The sequence below is a fragment of the Stigmatopora nigra genome, chromosome 2 (assembly GCF_051989575.1).
Source record: "Stigmatopora nigra isolate UIUO_SnigA chromosome 2, RoL_Snig_1.1, whole genome shotgun sequence".
Classification (NCBI taxonomy): Eukaryota; Metazoa; Chordata; class Actinopteri; order Syngnathiformes; family Syngnathidae; genus Stigmatopora; species Stigmatopora nigra.
The window spans coordinates 15,192,913-15,215,268 of record NC_135509.1 but is presented as its reverse complement, the minus strand read 5'-3'; the positions used below and the strand labels follow the sequence as shown (position 1 = coordinate 15,215,268).

Sequence of the window (22,356 nt, the reverse complement as noted above, 5' to 3'; positions counted from 1 at the left end):
AGAGGGTTTTCCTCCTGGTTACCATGGCGACGTGTAAACGCAGCGCTGCATAGTGCTCATTGAAACTGCTTTTGCTTCTGCACAGTTGGTGCTTTAAATCAAATGTCAGAGCAGGAGAGTGAAGCTACTGTCCCTCCAGGGTCGGATGAGAATCAAGCAGTACCACAAGTTGAAGAGAATCAGGGAGAAGGAGGGAATGAGGAACACATTGATGAAGCATTGCCAGTGTCAGAGAGCCAAGGAGAACCAGAGACTGCGGGTGAAACCGTTCTCGGACTAAACACCGCTGATGATCAAGGAGAAGCAGGGAATGAGGATGCACCCTTACCAGGAACGAGCACCTCAGAGGACCAGAGAGAAGGTGGGACTGAGGATGCATCATTACCAGCAGTAAGCACCTCTATAGATCCAGGAGAACCGGAGAATGAGAATGAAGCATTACCAGGAGTAAGTACCTCTGTGGAGCAAGGAGAACAAGGGAACACGGGTGAACTCATACCAGGAGTGAGCACCTCAGAGAACCAAGAAAAAACTAGTAATGATGATGAAACTGCAGCAGAAGTAAATAGCACCCAGGAGCAAGGACAACCAGCAAACTCGGATCAACCATTAGCTGGGGTAAACACCTCAGAGAGCCTAGGAGAAGCCGGGAATGATGGTGTGAATGCACCAGAAGGAAACATCTCAGAGGATCCAAGAGAACCAGAAAATAACAATGAAGCCTTACCAGGTACAAGTGTCTCTGAGGACCAAGGTAGGCAAGATACAGAAGAGGAAAAAGGGAAGGAGATTCCTTCAGATGTAAAGAACTTGGATGACCAAGTAGAGTCAGGGGCTAAAGATGGATATACAACAACCTCAGAGGAACAGTCTACTAGCTCTAGACCAAGTCAGTATGATTATTATCTTGACTCATTATAATTATGGAATTAACATTGGTTTTATTCAACACTGTTTTATCAATATCACAAAGCTTAATACATATTCATTCACGTGTGCAGCTGAACAGGAGTCTGGCTGTGACGAGATAGAACCAACAGCAACGGGTGAGGGTTATTTATTTTTCACGTCTAGAAAAAATATTCAGTCTCTTAACTATCAGACATATCCTCCTGACTACCAGGGAAAAAAAATATCTTGTCCAATCACATTTATTTTGAAATTCCCCAATCCATGTGAAGTAATTGGAATACTGCAAAATAAATTTGGTATCATTGGAAAGCTTTAAATGTCCTCTGTACAGCACAGTTAATGCAATTGGATGCACTGAGTGGGAGATATTTAGGTTTACAAATGTCCTCTACAAAGAACAAATTTGAACTACTGGTAGTCAGGAGGTTAAGGTTGTTTGATAGTAATTGGTGCACGTCTACAGTTAAGGTTCTGTTGATCCCTGGGGGTCACATTATGATCGCGACCTTGGCCATCAGCCTTCGAGTCCGGGAACTGAAGCGTCATTTTGCCACCGAGCTCAATGTTCCAGCAGATGTCCTCAATGTAACTTTGAATGGTAAGAATATATTTTTTAAATGCTTTACTTGTGCTTCTCTTGATTTCTGCTTTCATTTTTTTGCAGTTCCTTCTTTAGACCTGCTTTTATCTATAAAAATCAAAATCATTTTGGTAAATAAAAAAAAATAGATATATGTTTGTAAAAAAAAAGTTGTGCACTAGTTGGAGCAGTGAAAACAGGATTATACACAAAAAAAGATCCAAAATAGGTTGTATCAAATGACTGCACAACCAAGAGAATGAAATAAAAAAGAAATGCAGAATCATTCTGTTTAAAGTATTAAAATATGGAATGTGTCCTTGTCCGATTGTGTTTCAGGGCAAGAATCTCGAGATGACCAGAGCCTTTCGGAACTTGGCGTTCAGCCGTACAGCACCATCACCATGGAGATGATGTCATCGGACCCCGATGTTAACCTGCTGTTCGCCAATACGGACTCCGAGCGGGACGATATGACTCACGTCCCTAATGTGAGCCTGATAACTGGTAAAGGATAATTGTGGTAAAATTAAGATGATAATATTTAAAACCAAATCAAGATTTTTCAGAGCTAAATTTAGGTTTTAAAACATTTATTTGCATTTTTGGATGAAATGTGTCTTATTAAGAAGTGAACTTGGTCATCTGATGGTGTAGAGATTCACTTTGCTAATTTAACACTACCATTTTACCTAAAGCAATATAAATACAAAACATTTTTTATGTTTTTTGATAATTGTTAGGTTTTTTTGTCTACTTTGATGCCATTTTTCATAGTACCTTTAGATGTTTCCCATTCAGCAGCCAATTTTTGTATAAATGGATGCACACATGTATGTAAAGTTGCTTTCCACATCATGTATGTTAGAAAATATTTGTAGCATTATGATAAAATGCAACATTTGGCTATTTAAAACACCTGATAATAATGTAGTAGCATTTACTCATATGATCTATTGTAGTACGTATATTGTTTTAGGAAAGTCCACCAATGATTTATTTTTGAAACTTTTTTACAGATGATGGCACACAACAGGAACTGCTGGGCGAGAGTGAGCTTCCTCTCAAGCGGAAGCCTTTCTTGGGCGGCTACAGGCACAAGTTGACGGGCACAGAGTACCACCACGCCAGTGCTCAGACCCCACGTAGAGCCAGACCTGGCCGGGGCGTCGACATCGCCACCCGTGACACACAGGTAGGTATAAAACCTGGACAGACCAGTGTCAAAATTTGTACTATTCTGTCGGGATCAAAGCTTACACTGCGTTTCAGACAGCAGAGCAGGTGACTCAGGCACAGCAGTGCCATTCCAGCGTTACCACACAGATGACAAGTGTGGGCTGCTACATCTCCAACCTCACAGACAAGCTTGTCAGCCCGGGGCGCTACATCACCGCAGATGAGTATCATGCGGCCAGACTCAATGCTGTAAGTTCAACCAAATGCACAAGAGACACCATCACCAAGCCACAAAAAAAGAAGAAATGAAGCATGCACCTGGAGTACAGCCACCTGGAGTACTCAAAATTGCTTTCGAGAAAATGACACTAGAGTGTGTTTGATCAGATACATATAATACAAGTATAAGTAAGTCAAGTGGGTATTCTTCCCGGGCTCACCCAGGTTTTCCCGGGTACTCCCACATCCCAAAAACAGGCAGTACTATAAATTGCCGCAAAGTATGAGTGTGAGCATGGAAGGTTGTGCCTTGCTATTGGCTGTCCAACAATTCAGGGTGTACCCCACCTGGTTCCCCAAGTCCTCTAGGAAAGGCTCCAACATTCCCCTTGACCCTCGTGAGGATAAGCGGTTAAGAAAATGAATGAATGTTGCGGTGTGTCTCCGGCAGGTGATCCGACTGCAGGCGCACACCCGTCGGTGGCTGAGCTGCCAGGCAGTGGACCGTCTGAGACGACAGCGTGACCGTCGTCTTGCCTGGTTAGATCTTCAGGAGCGCAGGAGGCACCAGGAAAGGGCGGAGCAAATGCAAGATTGCCACAATCGCTGGATGCAACCTCGGAAGAGGGAGGACCTTAACCTGCTCTACAATGCCTTGGAGAGTAAGCACGGATGAGTAATATAACTTGGGGAATAACTTGCAAAATACATGATGCCTTGATTTAAGTTTAATTTGTTCCCTAACCATGCTCGTCATATAAAATATGTTCATGGTTTCCCATTATAATTGTATGACTACTTGACTTGACTGACTGTTAAATCTCCCTAACAAATGCATGAATCAATAACGAAGTGCTTGTGTTTTATGCAGAGTGGAGGATTGAAAAGGAGCATCAGATCAACACAACAATGCGAGGGGCCGAGAGGAAAGCGGCCCTGTGTTCGCTCCTCGAACAGGAGACACAGTACATCGCCACCATTGGACGCCACGGTATCGCCATCTGGAACAACAACTACAACAAAACTGTCAGGAAATTCCTGGACAAGGTCAATGCAAACAGTATTTATTTGGGAAATTGTTGCAGTAGTGTTCTTCAGAAATATTTGTACTACCTTCAAGGAGTATCAATTACCTCTAGAGTTGCAGCATCTCTCTACTAAGAGTGCTATTCTAAAAAAAAAAAAAACATACATTATTGAATTGAATTCAATGTTTTTATTGTCATTTTACAAGTAGAATGAGATTTAAAGCTTCGCCACGAAGTACAAAAATAACAACAGATAAATAAATTATCAATAGATAATTACAATAAATAATCAATACATAAGTAAGAAATAATTTTCACATTAGTGGAGGCAGCTCGGTGTAAGAGTATTTATGGTTAGCACGTCTGCCTTACAGTTCTAAGATCGAGGGTTCAATCCCTAGTGGGATCCAATTTTCTTGCATGGAGTTTGCATGTTCTCCACGGGCCTGAATGGGTTTTCTGCGGGTACCCCTGTTTCCTCCTACATCCCCAAAATAAGCATGCTAGTCTGGTTGAGTACTCTAAATTGCCCCTAGGTATGAGTGTGAGCATGAATGATTGTCCCCTGCCTTGTGCCCTGCATTTGGGCTGTCCACCAATTCAGGTTGTCCTCCACCTGCTGCCTATGATTGGCTGAGAAAGGCTCCAGCACTCCCCACTACTCCTATGAGTATAAGCATTACAGAGAATGACTGAATGAACATTAGCATAATGACAACTCCTAATTGACATATTATGATCAAGATTTTCTCTACTTTTAAACATCACAAAGAAAACATTGATTATTTTCCTTTGACGTGCACATGATGAAAGCTGTTGTCTCGCTTTAATTTTTGACATCAGAGCAATCCAATAGAAGAGTGAGTAGTTAATATTAAATACTAACAATAAGTTATGCCATGTGCATGCCAGTCATCAGCACCTCATCAGTGGAGGGGAGCGGACGGTCGGATGATCGAAATGGACACGCCCAACACTATCCGAGCTAGAGAGCTGGGCGATCTGTACGACTGTGTGGCCATGTCGCCAATCAACCATGAAGAGAGACTGAGCATCCTGCGGTGCCTCAAAGAAACTGTGGAGGTACGATACCATTGTTGCAGAAAGTATCTAAACGCCTGGTCATGTGTTTTGAGACATTTCACAATTCCGTTGAAAGGGAAAAAGTCTCAAAACATTTGACCAAGGTTGTACAAGTACACACTTGATAAGAAAATAACTTGAGTAGATGTTCAAGTCTTTTAATGGAAAATGTGTCATTTGTATTGTCTGCACTTTATTAGTATAAAGTCATTTTATATAAGAAGAGATAGTAGAAAAAGAACAAATGCAACCTTTATTTTTAAGAAACATATTTGTAACTTTGACTTAGACTTAAATATGAGGGGGAAAAAACTATTTCACAGTTAGTGATGGCGATAGCCATTCAATCCATTTGAACTAGTTTGTCTGTCAGTCAATAATTCCTGCCACAAAATAAGCTACATCCACTCCAGTGAACTAGCATTTGTGCAGTTTCCTTCAACATCCTCTTAGTGTCACTCAAAGACTGTGACTACAGAGACCCAGAATCTAACTTTACCCATTTCAGTGTTCAAACATTAAAATGTCAAATATATCAAGGATAAAATGACAATTTATCACGTTAGAACTTGATATTATGTGAAATCATTATATTTATTTTAAAGTATGTCTATTGTGAGACCACTATGCTTCCATTGACACTGAATTACAACTTAAACAATAGAAAAAGAACTGTTTTGACTATAAACCAAAAAGCATTATTTACTGTTGCTTTCTTTCTAAAGTGTTGTTATACATTTTATTGTGTTCATTTATTTTGCAAGAAGCAAAAAGGGGACAGATGGTTTTATGGAGTAAAATCAAAGAGCAAATTCTGTGCCACAAATCCACTTATCCTATTGCAGGTGTACCCATGCCAATTGACTCAAGACATTGTAGAACTAATCAATAGGGAGGAAGACCTGATGAAACGGCAGGTTAAGGAGCTCAACCTGGAAGGTCTGAGAAAGAGAATGTCCACACTCTTCCTGCAGTTCATCCGCACGCCAGGATTCAACCCAGAGGTGGCCAAGCACCTCAAGGTAACAACAAAACAATAATAATACTTAACTTTACAAGTGAATTGACGAAATCTATGATTTCAGGCTCATAAGAAATAAAATGTGTATTTTCAAGGTACCCCAGAGCACCACGCAGCTGAAGAACGACGTGTTCCTCTGCCACAGTTGCCAGCGCTACCTTAACTCGTGCCACTTCCGTTCCTGCACCCGGGGTCACCTGGGTCGGCGCTGTCAGGATTGCGCCCGGTTGAAGAACATTGCTGGGAATCGAGATGACTTCTCCTGTTACAGGAACATGCTGAAGAGGTTGAGGGATAGCGAGCTGCTACTCAACAAGGACAACACCATTCCCTTCATTTTGCAGGTCATCTCTTGCACACAACAAACTGCCAGGCAAAACCTTCTTAAAATAATCACTCAAGTCATTATTATCCATTATTTTTCATATTTTACAGGAACCATACACAAAAGATGTTTTTTTTTTAATATTTAAGAAGTATTTAAAGAAATTTAAAAATTAAATTAAAATAGCAATTTGACAATTATTACAAGAGTGACAACAAACAAACAACAGACTCTCATAGAGTGACATAATGACACAAAATAAACAGCGCAAACTGATATATCCCCAATTGTTAAATTGTTTAATACAACTTTTTTATTTAAAAAAATAATACATTTTCCGAAATGCTTGTACTCACAAGAGTCATGGGGGGTGCTGGACCCTATTCCAGCTAACTATCTTGTTTAGTTTTTTTTAATGGATTTTTAAAATCAGTTTCTCAATCGCTTCCATCTCTCACCCTTTTGCATGCATTGTATGCATCCTCTGTTGAGCCTACAGTTTGTTGTATCTCTGATCAGATGGAGGACATTCAGTACCTGGTGGAGGTGATCTGGGGGACCCGCTCGGCCCTGAGCGGTAATGGTGACTTATTCAGCCTGGTTCTAGTCCGCTGGGATCGGGAAAAGGACTGGAGCCCCTGGAACTGTGTCTTGCTCTGCACAGACGAAATAGACGCTCACCTCCAGGTGCAGAACGTACACGAGGTCAGACAATCGCCCAACAATTATAAACAAAACCTTCATGTGAGTATACATATTCAACAAAGTCATTACTTCCTTCAGGTGTACGACTTTCCTGTGATCAGCGGCATCGAACATAAACACTTGCTGGCCCGCCGCTATTATAACCAGATTCCCACCATGGTTACACAATCGGCTAAAGAGGCCCTTATCAAGCGTGGAACTCGCAGGATCCCATGAGAGAAAGCTCCCTGTTGCTCGTAGGCACTGGACTGACAAGTCAGCATGACTTTGGCCACATGGCTAGTCAGTCCACAGAAGATCGGACTGTAAACTGTGCATGGCGAAAGTCAGACAGGCTTCTCTTTGGCTGTAGATCTTGTGTGTTTTTGGCCCAAGGTGCTTCCATGGTTTTGTGAGACCAGTAGAAAGAGCCTTACCAAAGCAAAAAATAGTTTTCATACACGTGATATGGTTTGGGAAGAGTTGTGGCTGTATTGTAAAAAAAAATCATTCTGTTAGGTAATGTTATAGGTCAAATGTATGGGATAAAGGGATGTATGTATTATATCATTCTGAGTCGCTCTTTTTCCTCTAGCTCTATTTAGCCTGTATTTATTATTTATGATGAATGCCCAAATTCAGATTGAACGCAATTTCTTTAATAGCTAAATCAAATTGACTGCTATTTTTTTGTGTGGAAAATAAAATGACGTATTTTCATGTCTATTTTTTAGTCAGCTTCTATTTACATTGAAAAACAATGTTTATTTTGTTGAATATTTGGAGCTATTTCATTGTGATTCATGACAACAACCTTTAACAATTCATTTTTTCCAAACTCTAAAAAAGAGAAAAGCACGCACCATATTGACCCAAAACCGAACATATAAGGTTGGGCAACTTTGCTACAGACGATTCCAATTACATATTTAGAGTTTGGTGAATGGAATACACAGGGAGATGTAGCCTTTGTATTGTGTCTGGGTGCCTATTTGAGTCAGGATTGACCTGTTTTCAATTTAGGGTATGCAAAATATACATTTGATTTTTGCATACCCAAAATTGAAAACAGGTCAATCTTGACCCAAATAAAAATATATACGACGAAGATTTTGTATTTTCAGACTGAGTAAAATCAAAGAGCCAATTTATTCCTGTGGCAAAAGTATAGCCAGATTTCCAACACAATAAAGGGTTAGGTAGACAAGTCAGATATACGTTAAATAGGTATCTTGATAATACTGACATTTTTGAAAAATGAAATTTTGGTCAAAGTTAGCACATTTTATACCTCCTACAAGTTCATACCACATGTCCAGCATCAAAGAAAAAATGTGCATAATTTTTATACATTTCAGCCGCCAAATGTAACAGTTTATTTCCATTCAGGCGTCACTTAATACGAGGATTTGAAAAAAAATCACATCTGGAAAGTAGTCATGCAACCATAAATTGAAAACCACCCCATCAATAATGCACATCATTGATGAAATGGGTATAAGCAGCTTGTTATACTTTGATCGTCCTTTAAATATTCTTTTGTTTGGTTGAATTCCACAAACTCCATCCCTTTAATCATGATGTCTTTTGTAGACGTTTAGTGTCAGTTTCATATTTTCCATCATGTGAACACACTGACACACTTAAAACCTTCCAGCCTAAGCAGCATTTTGATGTGTTCCACATTGGCAGCTGAGTGCCAGGAAATACATTCTGCTTGTGTGGGCCTTCATGTAGATGAAATCCAACCAGTTGGACTGGAATATACTGCAACTTTTAACATGTCCAGTAAAATTAGAAAAATCAAAGGCTTATAAAAAATACAAGCTTTAAATTGAAAAGCCTTACATGAATGATAAATATGTAGCAAAACTCATCCAAACCTCACTCTTTACTACTGTATTTTCCTTCTGATTTGATATCATTTTCTGAACCGCTTTATCCTCATTAGGGCCAATCCTAGATCTCCCAGACGTCGGGAACACCTTGAATCGAATGTCAGCCGATCACAGGGCACAAGGAGACGGACAACCATGCACACTCACACCCATAACAATTTAGAGCAGGGGTGGGCAAAACTTTCAGCTCGGGGGCCACATTGACTTCAAAAATTTGACAGACGGGCCGGGTCAGCACAAGATACGATACATATAAAAAAGTGCATCCGTTAACAGTACATATGAAACATAAACGGACTAAAGTATTAACATACTCATCACTCATCATTAAAGTAAAAAGTATGAAGTACAAAGTAAAAAGGAATGTATTAAGATATATTAAAATGTAATTTAAAAAAAGATAGAAGGGCTGTAAAACACGAAAAACAAATAAGAGTGGACAGAGCTACTGCCACTAGTATCTTGGGGTAAAAAAAAAATTGGACAACGTCGGCGGGCCGGATTAAAAAGCCTTAAAAAGGCCGTATGTGGCCCGTGGGCCGTAGTTTGCCCGTGTCTGATTTAGAGTGTCAAATCAGCCTAACATGCATATTTTTGGAAAGTGGGAGGAAACCGGAGTACTCGGAGGAAACCTACGCAGGCCCGGGGAGAACATGCAAACGCCACACAGGTGAACATGACCTGGATTTTAACCCAGAACCCCAGAGTCTGTGAAAGCATTTTTCGTGTGTGCCACAAAGACTTTGTTTAAATCATAACTTCTTTGGGGGGTTGTTCCACCAAATTCCCATAAAATATAATTACCCTGATGAATAGCGCGAGGATTGAAATATTGCAAAATTCCATTCCCTTACGCCTCATCCGGATGTCGTCAGTGCGACAAACCGGTGTGAACTCTCAGTGTCTTCATTCTTCTTTTTTTGTGGTCTGGCGCTGCATGTCTTTCACTTTGGTTTTTGTGGGCCTGCGGGCGGTTGGCTGGACCCGCCGCACTCGGGCTGGGCAGCGCCAGAACAAAACCTCCTCCTTTTGAGGTTTTCCTCAACATGACGGAACGCTGTAATTAATTGCAGCTTTCCAGAAATGTTGGCATGTAACAAAGTATAGTGTTGTCTTGGCCCAAAAGTGCTGGATGATTTGGAGATATGAGGTACATATCTCTGTTAATTAATTTAAAGTTAGACTAGTCCTGAACGGACCAATAGGACCGTTATATTGGAACTGTCGCATTTTTTTTCATTAGTCTTCTGTATCCATTCTCTCTATCATTGATACTCATTGAACTCATTGATATTCATTGATTAGCGGCAGGGTAAATAATGTTGTCAAAATAATTCAGAGACTTTTTGTCCTTAAAAAGTGGGAAAATGCCCCAGAAAATTTGCACATTTTCATGTATTTTGACTTTTAAATTGTGAGTATGGCTCTCAAGGAATAACATTTGAAATTGGGAATTGTTTATGGCTCTCTCTTTCAAAAAGGTTCCCGGCCACTGCACTAGAAACTTCACACCATTCGGCCATTTCCATTATCATGCGGAGCAGTTATGTCCATTAACATTAACATTTCTATCTGACCATATATATAAATAAGACTCAGTTTACATACTAAACTACATAGTTCACGGTATAAAATTCTAATAATGGTGATTACATGTGTGATTTGATAAAATACTTTCCCCGAAGAGGCAACATTATTTATTCTTGTTGTTTTGCACATTATTATAAAGTATGCTTTGGTCTGTACTTTTTAGTTTTCATGGAATTGCATCAGTAGTAGGATTTTTTTTGACTTTATTTGGCAGACTCCATTTTCCAGTAAGAATCCTTCTTCTATTACATCTTCCAACCATTATTGTCATGAAGAGATACGGGCTGCAAGCATGATTGAAAAAGCTCAAAGAGGAAGCGGCTCCAAGCTTCTTCCTCCGTTTTTCCCTCCTTGATATCCTTGGAGGCATCTCCATGTTTATCTTCATGACTTACTGGAAAAAGTGAATTACTTGCATATGAGCGAGATAAATGGATAGGCAGGATCTGAAGCCTCTTGAGGGCCTCCTACACAAGAAAAACCTGGCTGTTGTACATGTAAAATAAAATGCCAATGTGGTGAGGATCACATACTGCTGAGTGAGACCTCACACAAACGTTCATACACACTGTATGCTTCAAAGCTCTGTTTTAATAATGAATTCTTACTTTCATGACTTTTAGTTGGCAATGATTCATTCCACCCTTACTGACAAAAAGGGTCAAATTCACCCCAATCTCTACAAATTTGAGATGCTGTGAAGGTCTGCAATAACAACATTGTGTAAAAGTCAGGCTCCTTACTGTGGCTTGCTCCAAAATTATCAAGTCACATTTATTTATGTAGCCTTTAATCACAACAAAAGTCTGAAAAGGCTTCACAGGCCCACAATTGACATTTATGGCATCCATTGCACAGGAGTGAATATGGCCAACATATGATTTTAATTCAGATCCAAAGTGTAGCGTGAAGTCTTAAAGCACGATTTGAACATTTTTCACATTCAGCCTTCCCAGTCAAATGTCTGTCTGTGTCTGGCACAACTAACAAGACCAGCATGCTCGTGTTTGCTGGTAAATGATGACAAAAGCAAAACAGAAACACACAGCAAAACCATAATGGTTATGCTGGTAACCAACTATCTGGCTTTCGGCCAATTATAAGCAGGGTGATGGTTCATATAGGATTGATAAGATAAGATAAATAATAGGATAATTAATAAGATAGGAACTCATGTGCAGAACTCTGAGCATTGTACTACTGTTATGGTCTTATCTCAACAGACTGGTCATACTTTATGCATAATTTCTATATTTGTCAAAAGCAAAACAACGATGTCTTACTTTTATGAAGTGAAAATTAAAATCTCTGCAAAAACAGATGAAGTAACAACCCCAAATTTAAATGAAATTGATTTTTTAAGCCTAGTTTGAATGGTTTTCTCCAGCGAGCCATCCCCAATGTGGTTGTGTAACTGCAACACATAGTTCACCTTCATCATTCTCCTCATCATCATGTGTCCTCCATTTGATTATGTGTGCTCAATGAAGCCTCTAATGTGTCTGTTTGGGCTCCATGGGTCTTTGCCATGCACCCACTAATTGCCGCACAACCAGGATCGGGGGCACATGGCGCCTACGGGTCTTCGGATACTAGTGTTGAGTTTGTGGGTGAGTGCCGGAGCTCAGGGAGATGCGCCTAAGCCGGCTAGAGTGCCCATCATCCCTCACAGGCCTTTCGTGGTCGTCTGGAATGCTCCCACTGAGTCGTGTCGTCTCCGTTTCCGAGTGGACTTGGATTTGAGCGTCTTTGACATTGTGGCCAACCTCAACGAAACCCTGAGCGGACCCAACGTGACCATCTTCTACCACAGCCACCTGGGTTACTATCCATACTACACCAATGCAGGCTATCCCATCAATGGCGGACTTCCACAGAACCAGAGCATCTCCAAACACCTGAGCAAGGCCCGCAACGACATTGACAAATTGATCCCTCACAAGGATTTTCGAGGTTTAGGAGTCATCGACTGGGAGAACTGGAGACCCCAATGGGTGCGCAACTGGGGCGGCAAGGACATCTACCGCAACAAGTCAAAGGAACAGATCCGTAAATTTCACCCCAACTGGCCAGAGAGCAAAGTGGAGAAGGAGGCAAAGGAAAGCTTTGAAAAATCCGGACAGGCATTTATGAATATGACTTTAGCCTTAGCTGAGGGTCGGCGTCCGAACGGCTTGTGGGGCTTCTACTTATTTCCCGACTGTTACAACTATGGCTATAAACAACACCCGCAACGCTACACTGGCGAATGTCCCAATGTGGAACACGTTCGAAACGACCACCTGATGTGGTTGTGGAAAGAGAGTACTGCTTTGTACCCATCCATCTACCTGGACTATGAGCTGAAGTCATCAACCAATACTGTCAAGTTTGTCCACTACCGGGTAAAGGAGGCCATGAGAATTGCTTCAATTGCAAGGCCAGACATCACCCTGCCAGTTTTCGTCTACTCCAGACCCTTTTACGCATACACCTTTGTGGTTCTTTCAGAGGTAAATACTTTAGGCAGTCTCAGGTATCACAGTGTCTGCCAGACACATTCTTAGAGTTGGAGAATAAATGTCCCTTTCTCTATTTTCTGTCAGAGCGACCTGGTGCACACTATAGGTGAAAGTGCTGCCCTCGGAGTGTCTGGCGTTGTCCTGTGGGGTTCGTCTGAGTACGCTCGATCACAGGTAATAAAATTAATGAAGGGATTATAGCCTACGATCAGAGAAATTGTGATTAATATTTTAACCTACTTTTTTTTTTTTTAACGAGAGACCAATAGTACAATAAAGCTACATTCAGACTACTGATTGTAATCAATGACTGATCTTTATATGTGGCTTTACGAGATGCAATTTATATATTTTTTATTAGAGTAATAAAGTGATACACATGCACAGCTCACGACAATAAGGGTAACACTATATCTGATTGACAATATTATTGCAGGAATTCTGATTTCAGGTCACTGGATTGTTCAAATTCTGAAATTTATAAACATTCCATGATTTAATCCCACATAGGACAGTTGGCTGGAACTGATATAAAAAAAATATCCAATTTCACTTGGCTTATTCAGAGTTAGAGGACAAAATATTTGATTTAGGTGATTTTCAATTGTGGTCTGGATGAAATTTTAAGGAATGAACAATTCCATATTTTGCAGCTGCATTCAATATAATCCAAGTTATGTTTTAGGAAGGAAAAACAGTTATTTAAGACAATGTGTGTTTGGTTTGTTATGTGGCCTTGAAATTCAATACCCCTCAGGAAGGAAAAAGTTTTGCTTTTTCAACTTCTTGGCTTTATTCCTCTTTGATAGAAACACACTTTCAAATATATTGTCTATTGTACTACCTCAGGGGTGCGTTATGAAACGCACCGGAGGAAAAACTTGTTGTGTTGAATGGAACATGTGCTCTCTCAATTTGAAGCTAGATAAAAATCTCCATGGCATTCATGTCTAATGTTACAAATGTATATCTGATAATAGAATATCACTATTACCTCTGTAACTCAATTAACCTTCAGCACACATTTCTGGTAATGCTTCTGCCACTCACTCGCGGAATATTGACAGATGAACCTTAAGTACCGGGAAGGAAATGTAACACTACATAAGAAATATAAATTTGAATATATGGAATTGCAATCTATCAATTACTATGCAAATAAAATTTGGAATACGAATACTAGCAAACTGAGGAAGCATTTATAGATGCGTACTCTAGAGAATCAGCTTTTAAAGTACAGTTTTGTGAGAGTTAATGTATTACATCGGAGAATACTGTACACGAAGATGTATAGTGACCAAGTAGTCTAAGTATTAAAAGATGTTTACGGTATTAACTGACACTTTTTTGCGCAGAGAAACTGTCTGACAGTGAAGAAATACATTGACGGCCCACTGGGCCATTATGTGATCAACGTCACATCTGCTGCCAAGCTATGTAGCAAAGCACTGTGCAAAAAGAATGGTCGCTGCATCCGTAAGAGCCTAGACTCGGGTGCACACCTGCACCTCAACCCACGATTCTTCAGCATCCGGCGGAAGGCGTCACCGTCGGGCTCAAAATTCCAAGTCAGCGGCCACCTAGACCACCAGGACATCCTGGACATGAAGCACAAGTTCACCTGCCAGTGCTACCAAGGTTGGACTGGCATCCACTGCGAAGTGCCCCAGACGGTGGAGCCCAAATGGCCTTCTGGACACCACCCTGGCCTTCAGCTTGACAGTCTGCTGGGGGACTTACTGATCCTTTTCTCAGTTCACTTTTCCTGCCTATGCATCATTTCGCTTCTGGCCATCTGTCTTGTCATCAAGTGTCTCTTTGTTTAAACCGCCTCTCACATTGAAGTCACTTCCTGGTAGCTCATCTTACACTGCCACAATTCACAAAACTGGAAAGTCCCAAATTTTGTTTTCATTCTCTATGTTGAGGGAAATGTATGTATGACTACAAAGAGAAATCTGACATCACATAACAATGAATGGACAATAGTCTAATTGACCGCATCCTGTTTTTGACTGATCTTTCAATCACCCAGAGAATAATGGTTACAGTGATAATGTAATATAACCTCACCTTCTATAAGAAAGAGTGTACTATATTCTTTCATTTGTTTTTTCCACTCATTAATAATCAAAGACTGGCTTTTTTTCACAAAAGTAATGTGTTATTGAGATCCAAGCTTTTTATATGCATATATTAGTTATTTCAAATTACATTTACCTGATTTTATCATGTAATCAAAACCAACATATAATAATACCTTTATTTTTGCAATGAAGTAATTAAACTTAAGTGCTCAGGTTCCAGTTTTAAAATCGACTTTTAAAAGTATCTTAGTCGCCATGCATTTGCTTAACATTTCCAAATTTTGGAGTAATGTACACATTAACAAATGTGTATGGTAAGAGATGGAAATTACATGTTATTGAAAGAGATGTCATTGAATTAATAACATTTTAATTTATAGAAATATGTCATTCTCTGAGACAATAGTTTTGTGAGTGTCCTGCCTACTTTCCTAAACATCGATGAAAAAGAGAGCGGGTCAATTGAGTGAGATTGAAGAATCAGCAAATATCTGAGAGCCGATGTCAGCATTATCCTCCGGTGAGTGACAGCCAAGAAAATGAGTGACCTCATTGAAAGTTGACGTCAATCAAAGTGAGCTCACGAACTAAACTTAATTCTGGTTTTCAAGGCGGCTTTTATTGAGTGTAGACAAACAGAAGTCAAACACTTGCAATTTAAACAACCAGACTTCTCTTAAATGACCATAATTAGCTTTTTTTCTAAGTCACATTGTAAAAAACTGAAAGTAGATTTTGAGGTTTAAATCTGGTTGTTAGTCATCAAATGGTCAAAGTGTCATGATGCGTTAGTCCAAAAAAGCAACACAGTAATGGTCAATGCATGTGGTGGTGTGTTTGTTTCATCCCAAAGCCACTTTAAAGCGTCCAGAGTAGTCTGGAGAATGTTGAGCTTGAAGTCGTTTGAGCCAACATTTTAGACATTTTTCACATATTTTCAGCATCTCACTCAGTTTGGCAAAAACGTAAAAAGCACCATTGCACTATTGAACATGAACATTTTAACTTCAACTTTACTACTCTAGAAATAAACCATGTGGTCATGCAAGAAAAAAATAAAAGGCAGAAAATCATTTCATTTAATTGCTTGCTGTGTCATTGTATGTTTCTTTTCTTTTTTTAAAAATATATATAGAGTGCAGTTCGGTGAACAAGTGGTTATTGTGTCGACCTCACACTTCTGGGGTCGAGGGTTTGATCCCAGTTCGGTTTTGACAGTGTGGAGTTTGCATGTTCACCCCTGGGCTTGCATGGACTTTCTCCGGGTAGTCAGTTTTCCGCCCACACCCCCAAATCATACAGCGTAGACTGGCTGAATACTTTAAGACAAGAAACCTGGGGGAACATTTTTTTTTACATAAAAGTGAGTGGAAATGTCTGAAGAATCAACACCAACATAAAAGTCTTGGAAGTGTGAATATTCCAGTAAGTTCAAACGGGTGCAAGAAGAGCAATGAGGCTGGCATAATGGCTGCTCGTTATACATCAGTTGGTTTAGCATCAAAGACACTTCTCAAGAGCCAGACCCCCCAAAACATGGCAGCTCAAACAAAAACATGGCAACTTTGCAAGCGTTCAGAAATGGAAACCGGTAGGGGAAAAAAATGAAAAGATGTTCTTTTATGTGTTGGTTGGCATGACAACAGTGAGAAGACAAAAGTAAACCACGCATTACCTGAAAATACTTTTTGTGCTTCTGTGTTTTATTTAATTTCAATCTTCAACCCAATGTGAGTTTTTAAAGCCAAGTTTGATTTGAATTAATTAATATATATATATATATATATATATATATATATATATATATATATATATATATATATATATATATATATATATATATATATATATATATATATATATATATATATATATTATTATTTTTTTTTTTTTTATTTTTTTTTTTCATACTGTAGTTGGTTTCAACAAAATAACTGCTGATTATATTTTGCTGTAAGTGAAAATGACAGTTTTAACATGGCCAAACATGGATAGAAAAAGCTGTTTTTGAGAGCTGAAAATGATCAATCTTAATGCAAAAAAAACCCTTTTTCTCTCCCGTGAACAGAAAAGGGATCACATTTTAAAACTTATGGCTTAAGCTTTCACTTTTTTTGCAGCTGTCCGCAAAATTCATAGCTAATAAAAAAAAAAGAAAATAGTGCAATGTTTGGAGAAAACTTGAAATGGGGGCAATGACGAAGATGTTCTAAATGGGAAAAGCTCACTGAGCTGTAATGTAAACTTTGTGACCTGTGTTCAACCTTCGACTCACGAGCCAAAGATTAACTTCTGGCAAATTCAATTTGCGTAGATTGTGGTCCCGCACCGATAGAAGTGCTCATAAACAGCAGGCCTAGCGTCTCCCCATACAGCTCGTCTAGAGCAGAAGTTGTTGTAACGTGATCCACATGTGGGAAAGATGGCAACATCATGGAGGGAGTAAATGCTTTCACCCTCAGAGGGGGTGGAAAAGAACGTGCAGTTACCATCTCACATAATCTGCAGGCTTTGAGAGACGTTACAGGGGTCGCCTACACGCCGAGACTTTTGTCTTGGCAACGTCGCCGCAAAAAATTTGCGGCGTATTCAGCAGCAGTGGTGGCGCGGAGATGTCGGCCGACGCGTACGCTGACTCTTTGGCTCCAACGTGGCGAGGCCCAGGCGGCGGGCCGTGTAATTGTCCCCCAAAATGAATAGATGTCCAGAATGTGGTCTGCAGCTCATGCTTCTGAATGCATACATACATCTTCTGTGTCCGCTCCACATAAAGAAACAACACGTTTTCTGGTATTCAGCAAAAAAAGCTGCTCGCTGTCACAACATACGACTGAACTCTACTGCCAACATGTTTTTCCCACGTACACATATTGGGAAACATTATAAACCTCAGACTGACAATGACTTTGGGAAAGTTGTCGCCCAAGAAAAGAAATGAAGAACTGATGTAATTGCAACAACAAATCAAATACTTGTTGAGCATAACATTGGTAGAGTGGTTAGTGTGATCACTTCACAGTTCTGAGCTCTTGGGTTTAATTCCCTGTGTGGATTGTGAACATTCTCCTCATACCTATGTGGGTTTTTTTTAATCCTATGTCCTCATAAGATTCATGATTGATGAAAATGCAATACATTGTTTGACATTGTCATCTTTAAAATGACAGTTTCATGGGAAAAATGGGTTGTCCTTCATTCAAATATCTGATCTTTCCGCAAAAAAAAAGTCAAAAACATCCAAATTATGAATAAAAACTAATTGAGGAAAATGTGCAACTGATATCATATTAAATCGATTATATTCCCTTGGCTCTAATAAAATCAAATTACAAGAGACTGTCAAATCAGCATGTATTCCGTCAGTGCCCAAAGACTCATTTGGAGACCATATGGTATTCTCACTATGAAATTGGATGATTCACACTTCAACTGCCAACGCTGTTACGCTATGTGAACTGCACATATCTCAGTCTTTAACATACAAACACAAGCAAAATTCAGCACATTTTGCACAACTATCAACAGAGCGATTGACAAAGGGAAAAATGCAGTGATTAAAAAGGAATTATAACATTCAGATGAGCCAGTACAATATTTTAGATCGGGGGTTCCCAACCACCGGTCCATGGACTGGTACCACTCCAGGAGCGACCTGGTACCGGTCCATCAGAGAAATAAATATTAACTCCCTCCTACTTGAAATGAGAAGAGTTTTTTGTCGTTTTGTCCGTTGTCCGTGCACTCACATCAAATTTTTCAGTTCAAATAAGTTTTTGTTACACCTGTAGGAAAATGAAAACACCTGAAAGTTTAGGTAAATGAATATTCAGCGGTCTGTCAACACACTGCCACGTGCTGGTTGGAGTGTGAACTGCAGGAGATGTTTTTTTTCTAACCTCTCTCTCTCTTTCTCTCTCCCTCAACGTAGTGCCAATGTTGCTTGCTCCCTCCGTTCCTCACTGTTTTGCCTCACGCCTTCCTCCTCCTTCCCCGTTGGCGCTATAAAACCCAGAACAGCGGGTTGTCATTCACACACTGTTAGATGAGAGGAATGAATTTGGGGCCAACATGAGAGAAAGCAAGAGAGAACTGCCTCTCTTATACAGGTGAGTGATCACTGTGGGTCGGGGGGTCATTTAGGGTAAAGATGCCTATGTTTTGTTGTTTTTGTTCTGCTTTTGTTTATCATGTGCTCTATTTTGGGAATGCCGGCTGTCACGGTACAACTGAATGAGGGTGGAATGTTCACTGCAGGAATGCTGGCTCACCCTTTTTTGTGTTTTAAAAGGCTAAAAGTGGTACTTTTTAGGGGTTTGTTTTTAGAGGTGAGACGTTTAATGGTGCAATTGTGGTGATGACTGACATGGGCTGAGGTCACATAAGTGGCGACACAGGTGGCATGTAGGGAAGTTACCTGGAGAAGCAAAATGACAAACTCATTCATTTTTTTTTTTTTGTGAAAACTCCTGAAAGTGGAAATAAAAAAGAAATGAAATGAAAGGAGGCTTGTTTTCAAAGCAGTTGCATATACTGCCACTATAATATAAGATATGACTAACAATGCAAGAGTGATGCAAAACATCTGGAGTCCCTTTAACAAATTGAACACTTGGAACATAAATCTACATAAATCTCTGCCAGTGTGGAATTTTAAATGATCACTTCTTCAACTTACTAATAATTCACTATTTCCCATCATTGTTGAGTTAATTTTCAAACAAGCTAGTGTTTTTTTTAACTTAACTTAAATGTCCTAATTTCTAATAATCCATAATTTCCTAAGACTGTCATAATCATGACATGATACCTGCTTATATCAGATATCATAAAAAAAAATCCTAACCTAGAAACAATGCCAACTTTTTATATAAAGTGAAGTATTTTTATGACAATATTATGAAAAGTAAAGACATCTGTCATAATCAGTCAAAAGCTTAATTTAATAATGGTAAAGCCATTGTGCCGTTAGTCATTATCTATCAGTGATAAATAAAAACAAATAACCATTCGTGTTTTACAGCCCCTCTATCTTTTTTTAAATAACATTTTAATATTTCTTAATACATTCCTTTTTACTTTGTACTTTATACTTTTTACTTTAATGATGAGTGATGAGTAAGATAATACTTGAGTCCTTTTTTTCTGTTCATGTTTCATATGTACTGTTAACGGATGCACTTTTTTATATGTATCGTATCTTGTGCTGACCCGGCCCATCTGTCAAATTTTTAAAGTCAATGTGGCCCCCGGGCCGAAAAGTTTGCCCACCCCTGGCCTATATCATGCTTTGGAGGGAAGTATATTTGTGGGATTTCCACTATTTACATTGCTGTGGGAATCGGTTGGGTTTTTCTCCTTAAAATGTCATTAAACTTGGCTCGAGTTGGGAAAAAACTGACAGGGACATTTAAGAGTTTAAGAATGATTTATGACATTGTTGCCCGTAAGCACTTTTCAACATCTTGTAGGAAGTTTGGAACCTTGGTGAGAACTCTTCATTTTCACACCAACCAAGTGTCCTAATGTCTTTGTCCATGTAGTCAATTTTGTATTTGTGGTGCTATTGTATCCGTTCCAACTTCCATGATTGGATACTCGAGGAAAGAAGTGTGATTTTGGAAGGTGTTTCAGTGACAGATGGTGTGTTGGAAGCATGCTATGAGTTTTTTTTCCTTCTATGTCGCAGTTTTTTAAAAGATGAAATAATAATAGAAAGATAGCAATAGGTGTAATGCGTAGGAATAATATAATTTTTTATATGAGTTATCCAATGTCAAAAATTTTAGAATTATAAATAAATAACAATAATAATAATCCATTAAAAAATTATTACTATTGATTTTTTTATCTCTCACTCAAAAGCTTTGCTGATCTTCAATCCAATGTTTTCATTTAAGCTGTCTATTTAGGCATTGCAGTGGTTTTCAAACTAGATATTTGCAGATAAATTTGGCAAGACTGTTGCAAAACTTGATCCATTGGGTCTGGAACATATCTTACATGATAAAGGGCGGTTGAGAATAAACATACTGACATTGGAAAACATTCTCCATATCCTAAATGGTCTCAAATCGGGAATTCCCAACCAGTCTTTGGCTGTCATCTGTTTTTAGACTAATGTCAATGACTTTTGCTGCAGCTCAGTGAAGAGTCCAAAAGTCTATTAAAGCAACAACCCCCCGCACCCTCCACCCCCGTCCCCCTCCCCTACTTAAGCAGCCTGGCAAGGGGACGATTCAAAGCTCCTGGCAAAGCACTTCTGAAATTCACAAAATTTTCCAGTAGAGACAATCAGACGGCGTCGCTCCCTCTCTCTCACGTCAATCTGTTGAACAGGGAGAGCCCACAAAAACCGCAAGCGGCAACAAACGCTTGCTAATCACTTCCAGGCTGACCAGGAGGTTCTTCAAGGAGGTTGCCTTACCGGCCTATTTCTTTTATGACCTTGACATTAAGCCAAAATGTAAATATGAGATTCCAGGCCAGGTTATGCGTTGTGTAAGCATCAATTGTTCTGCTAATAAATCCCATTAGAATTTGCATATGTACACATTTAAAATGACATCAATAGTGCAACAACAAATGAAATGGTTTTATTGTAATGACTATAGTTCTTAAATGTGCACAAAAAAATGGCGTTTTGCAATTATAACCAGAAATTAGTAATTAAAAACACATAAAAAAGTTGTTTATGGAAATATTTTTTAAAACCCTGTGTGACAAAATAATAATAAAACAACAAATCCAAATTTATAAGCCATAATGAATAAAATATATACCATATATATTTGTAAATCTAATTGGAAAAAAAATAAAGCTTCAAAATAAAAATAATCTTGCTTTGTTTTGTTTTATAAAAATAAATCTGGTAACCCCACATTGTAAACTCATTGAGGGCGATAGACGTCCAATTCATTTCAACCGGAATGTGAAAAATCGCTTCTAGATCCTAACAGTTGAAATAGATTGGACATCTCTTGCTGGCAATATTATATTATCTATATCAATGTCTCTCATATCTAACTACCACAACACATACTCTCATAACTGAGTTATGCAAACGATAACTTTGAATAGCTATCCACTACAGGGACCACTGCCCCCTGAAGAAAAGGGTTAGCCAGATTTGAGTAAGAAGAATTTAACTTGGCGAATGGAGGTAATAGTTTCTCCCAGCACTCCCCATTCTTAACCTAAGATCATTTCTATAATGATTCCAGCTAAAAAGCTAATAAAGAAAATCTCTCCT

At 39.2% G+C, this 22,356-nt stretch overlaps 2 protein-coding genes across 2 annotated transcripts; both read left to right on the top strand.

Annotated features, from left to right (window-relative positions):
- Positions 1-28: 28 nt before the first annotated feature.
- LOC144185275 (IQ motif and ubiquitin-like domain-containing protein) lies at positions 29-7,674 on the top strand. Its single transcript, XM_077710467.1, has 11 exons — positions 29-730; positions 1,832-1,999; positions 2,512-2,687; positions 2,765-2,920; positions 3,342-3,552; positions 3,762-3,937; positions 4,831-5,001; positions 5,847-6,023; positions 6,118-6,366; positions 6,867-7,052; positions 7,131-7,674. The coding sequence occupies exons 1-11, from the start codon at positions 103-105 to the stop codon at positions 7,266-7,268; spliced, it is 2,436 nt and encodes an 811-aa protein (XP_077566593.1). The 5' UTR covers positions 29-102; the 3' UTR covers positions 7,269-7,674.
- Positions 7,675-12,077: 4,403 nt separating this feature from the next.
- LOC144181340 (hyaluronidase-like) lies at positions 12,078-15,415 on the top strand. Its single transcript, XM_077709745.1, has 3 exons — positions 12,078-13,011; positions 13,105-13,194; positions 14,376-15,415. Exons 1-3 carry the CDS (start codon positions 12,088-12,090, stop codon positions 14,844-14,846), a joined length of 1,485 nt encoding a protein of 494 aa, XP_077565871.1. The 5' UTR covers positions 12,078-12,087; the 3' UTR covers positions 14,847-15,415.
- The last annotated feature ends 6,941 nt before the right edge of the window (positions 15,416-22,356 follow it).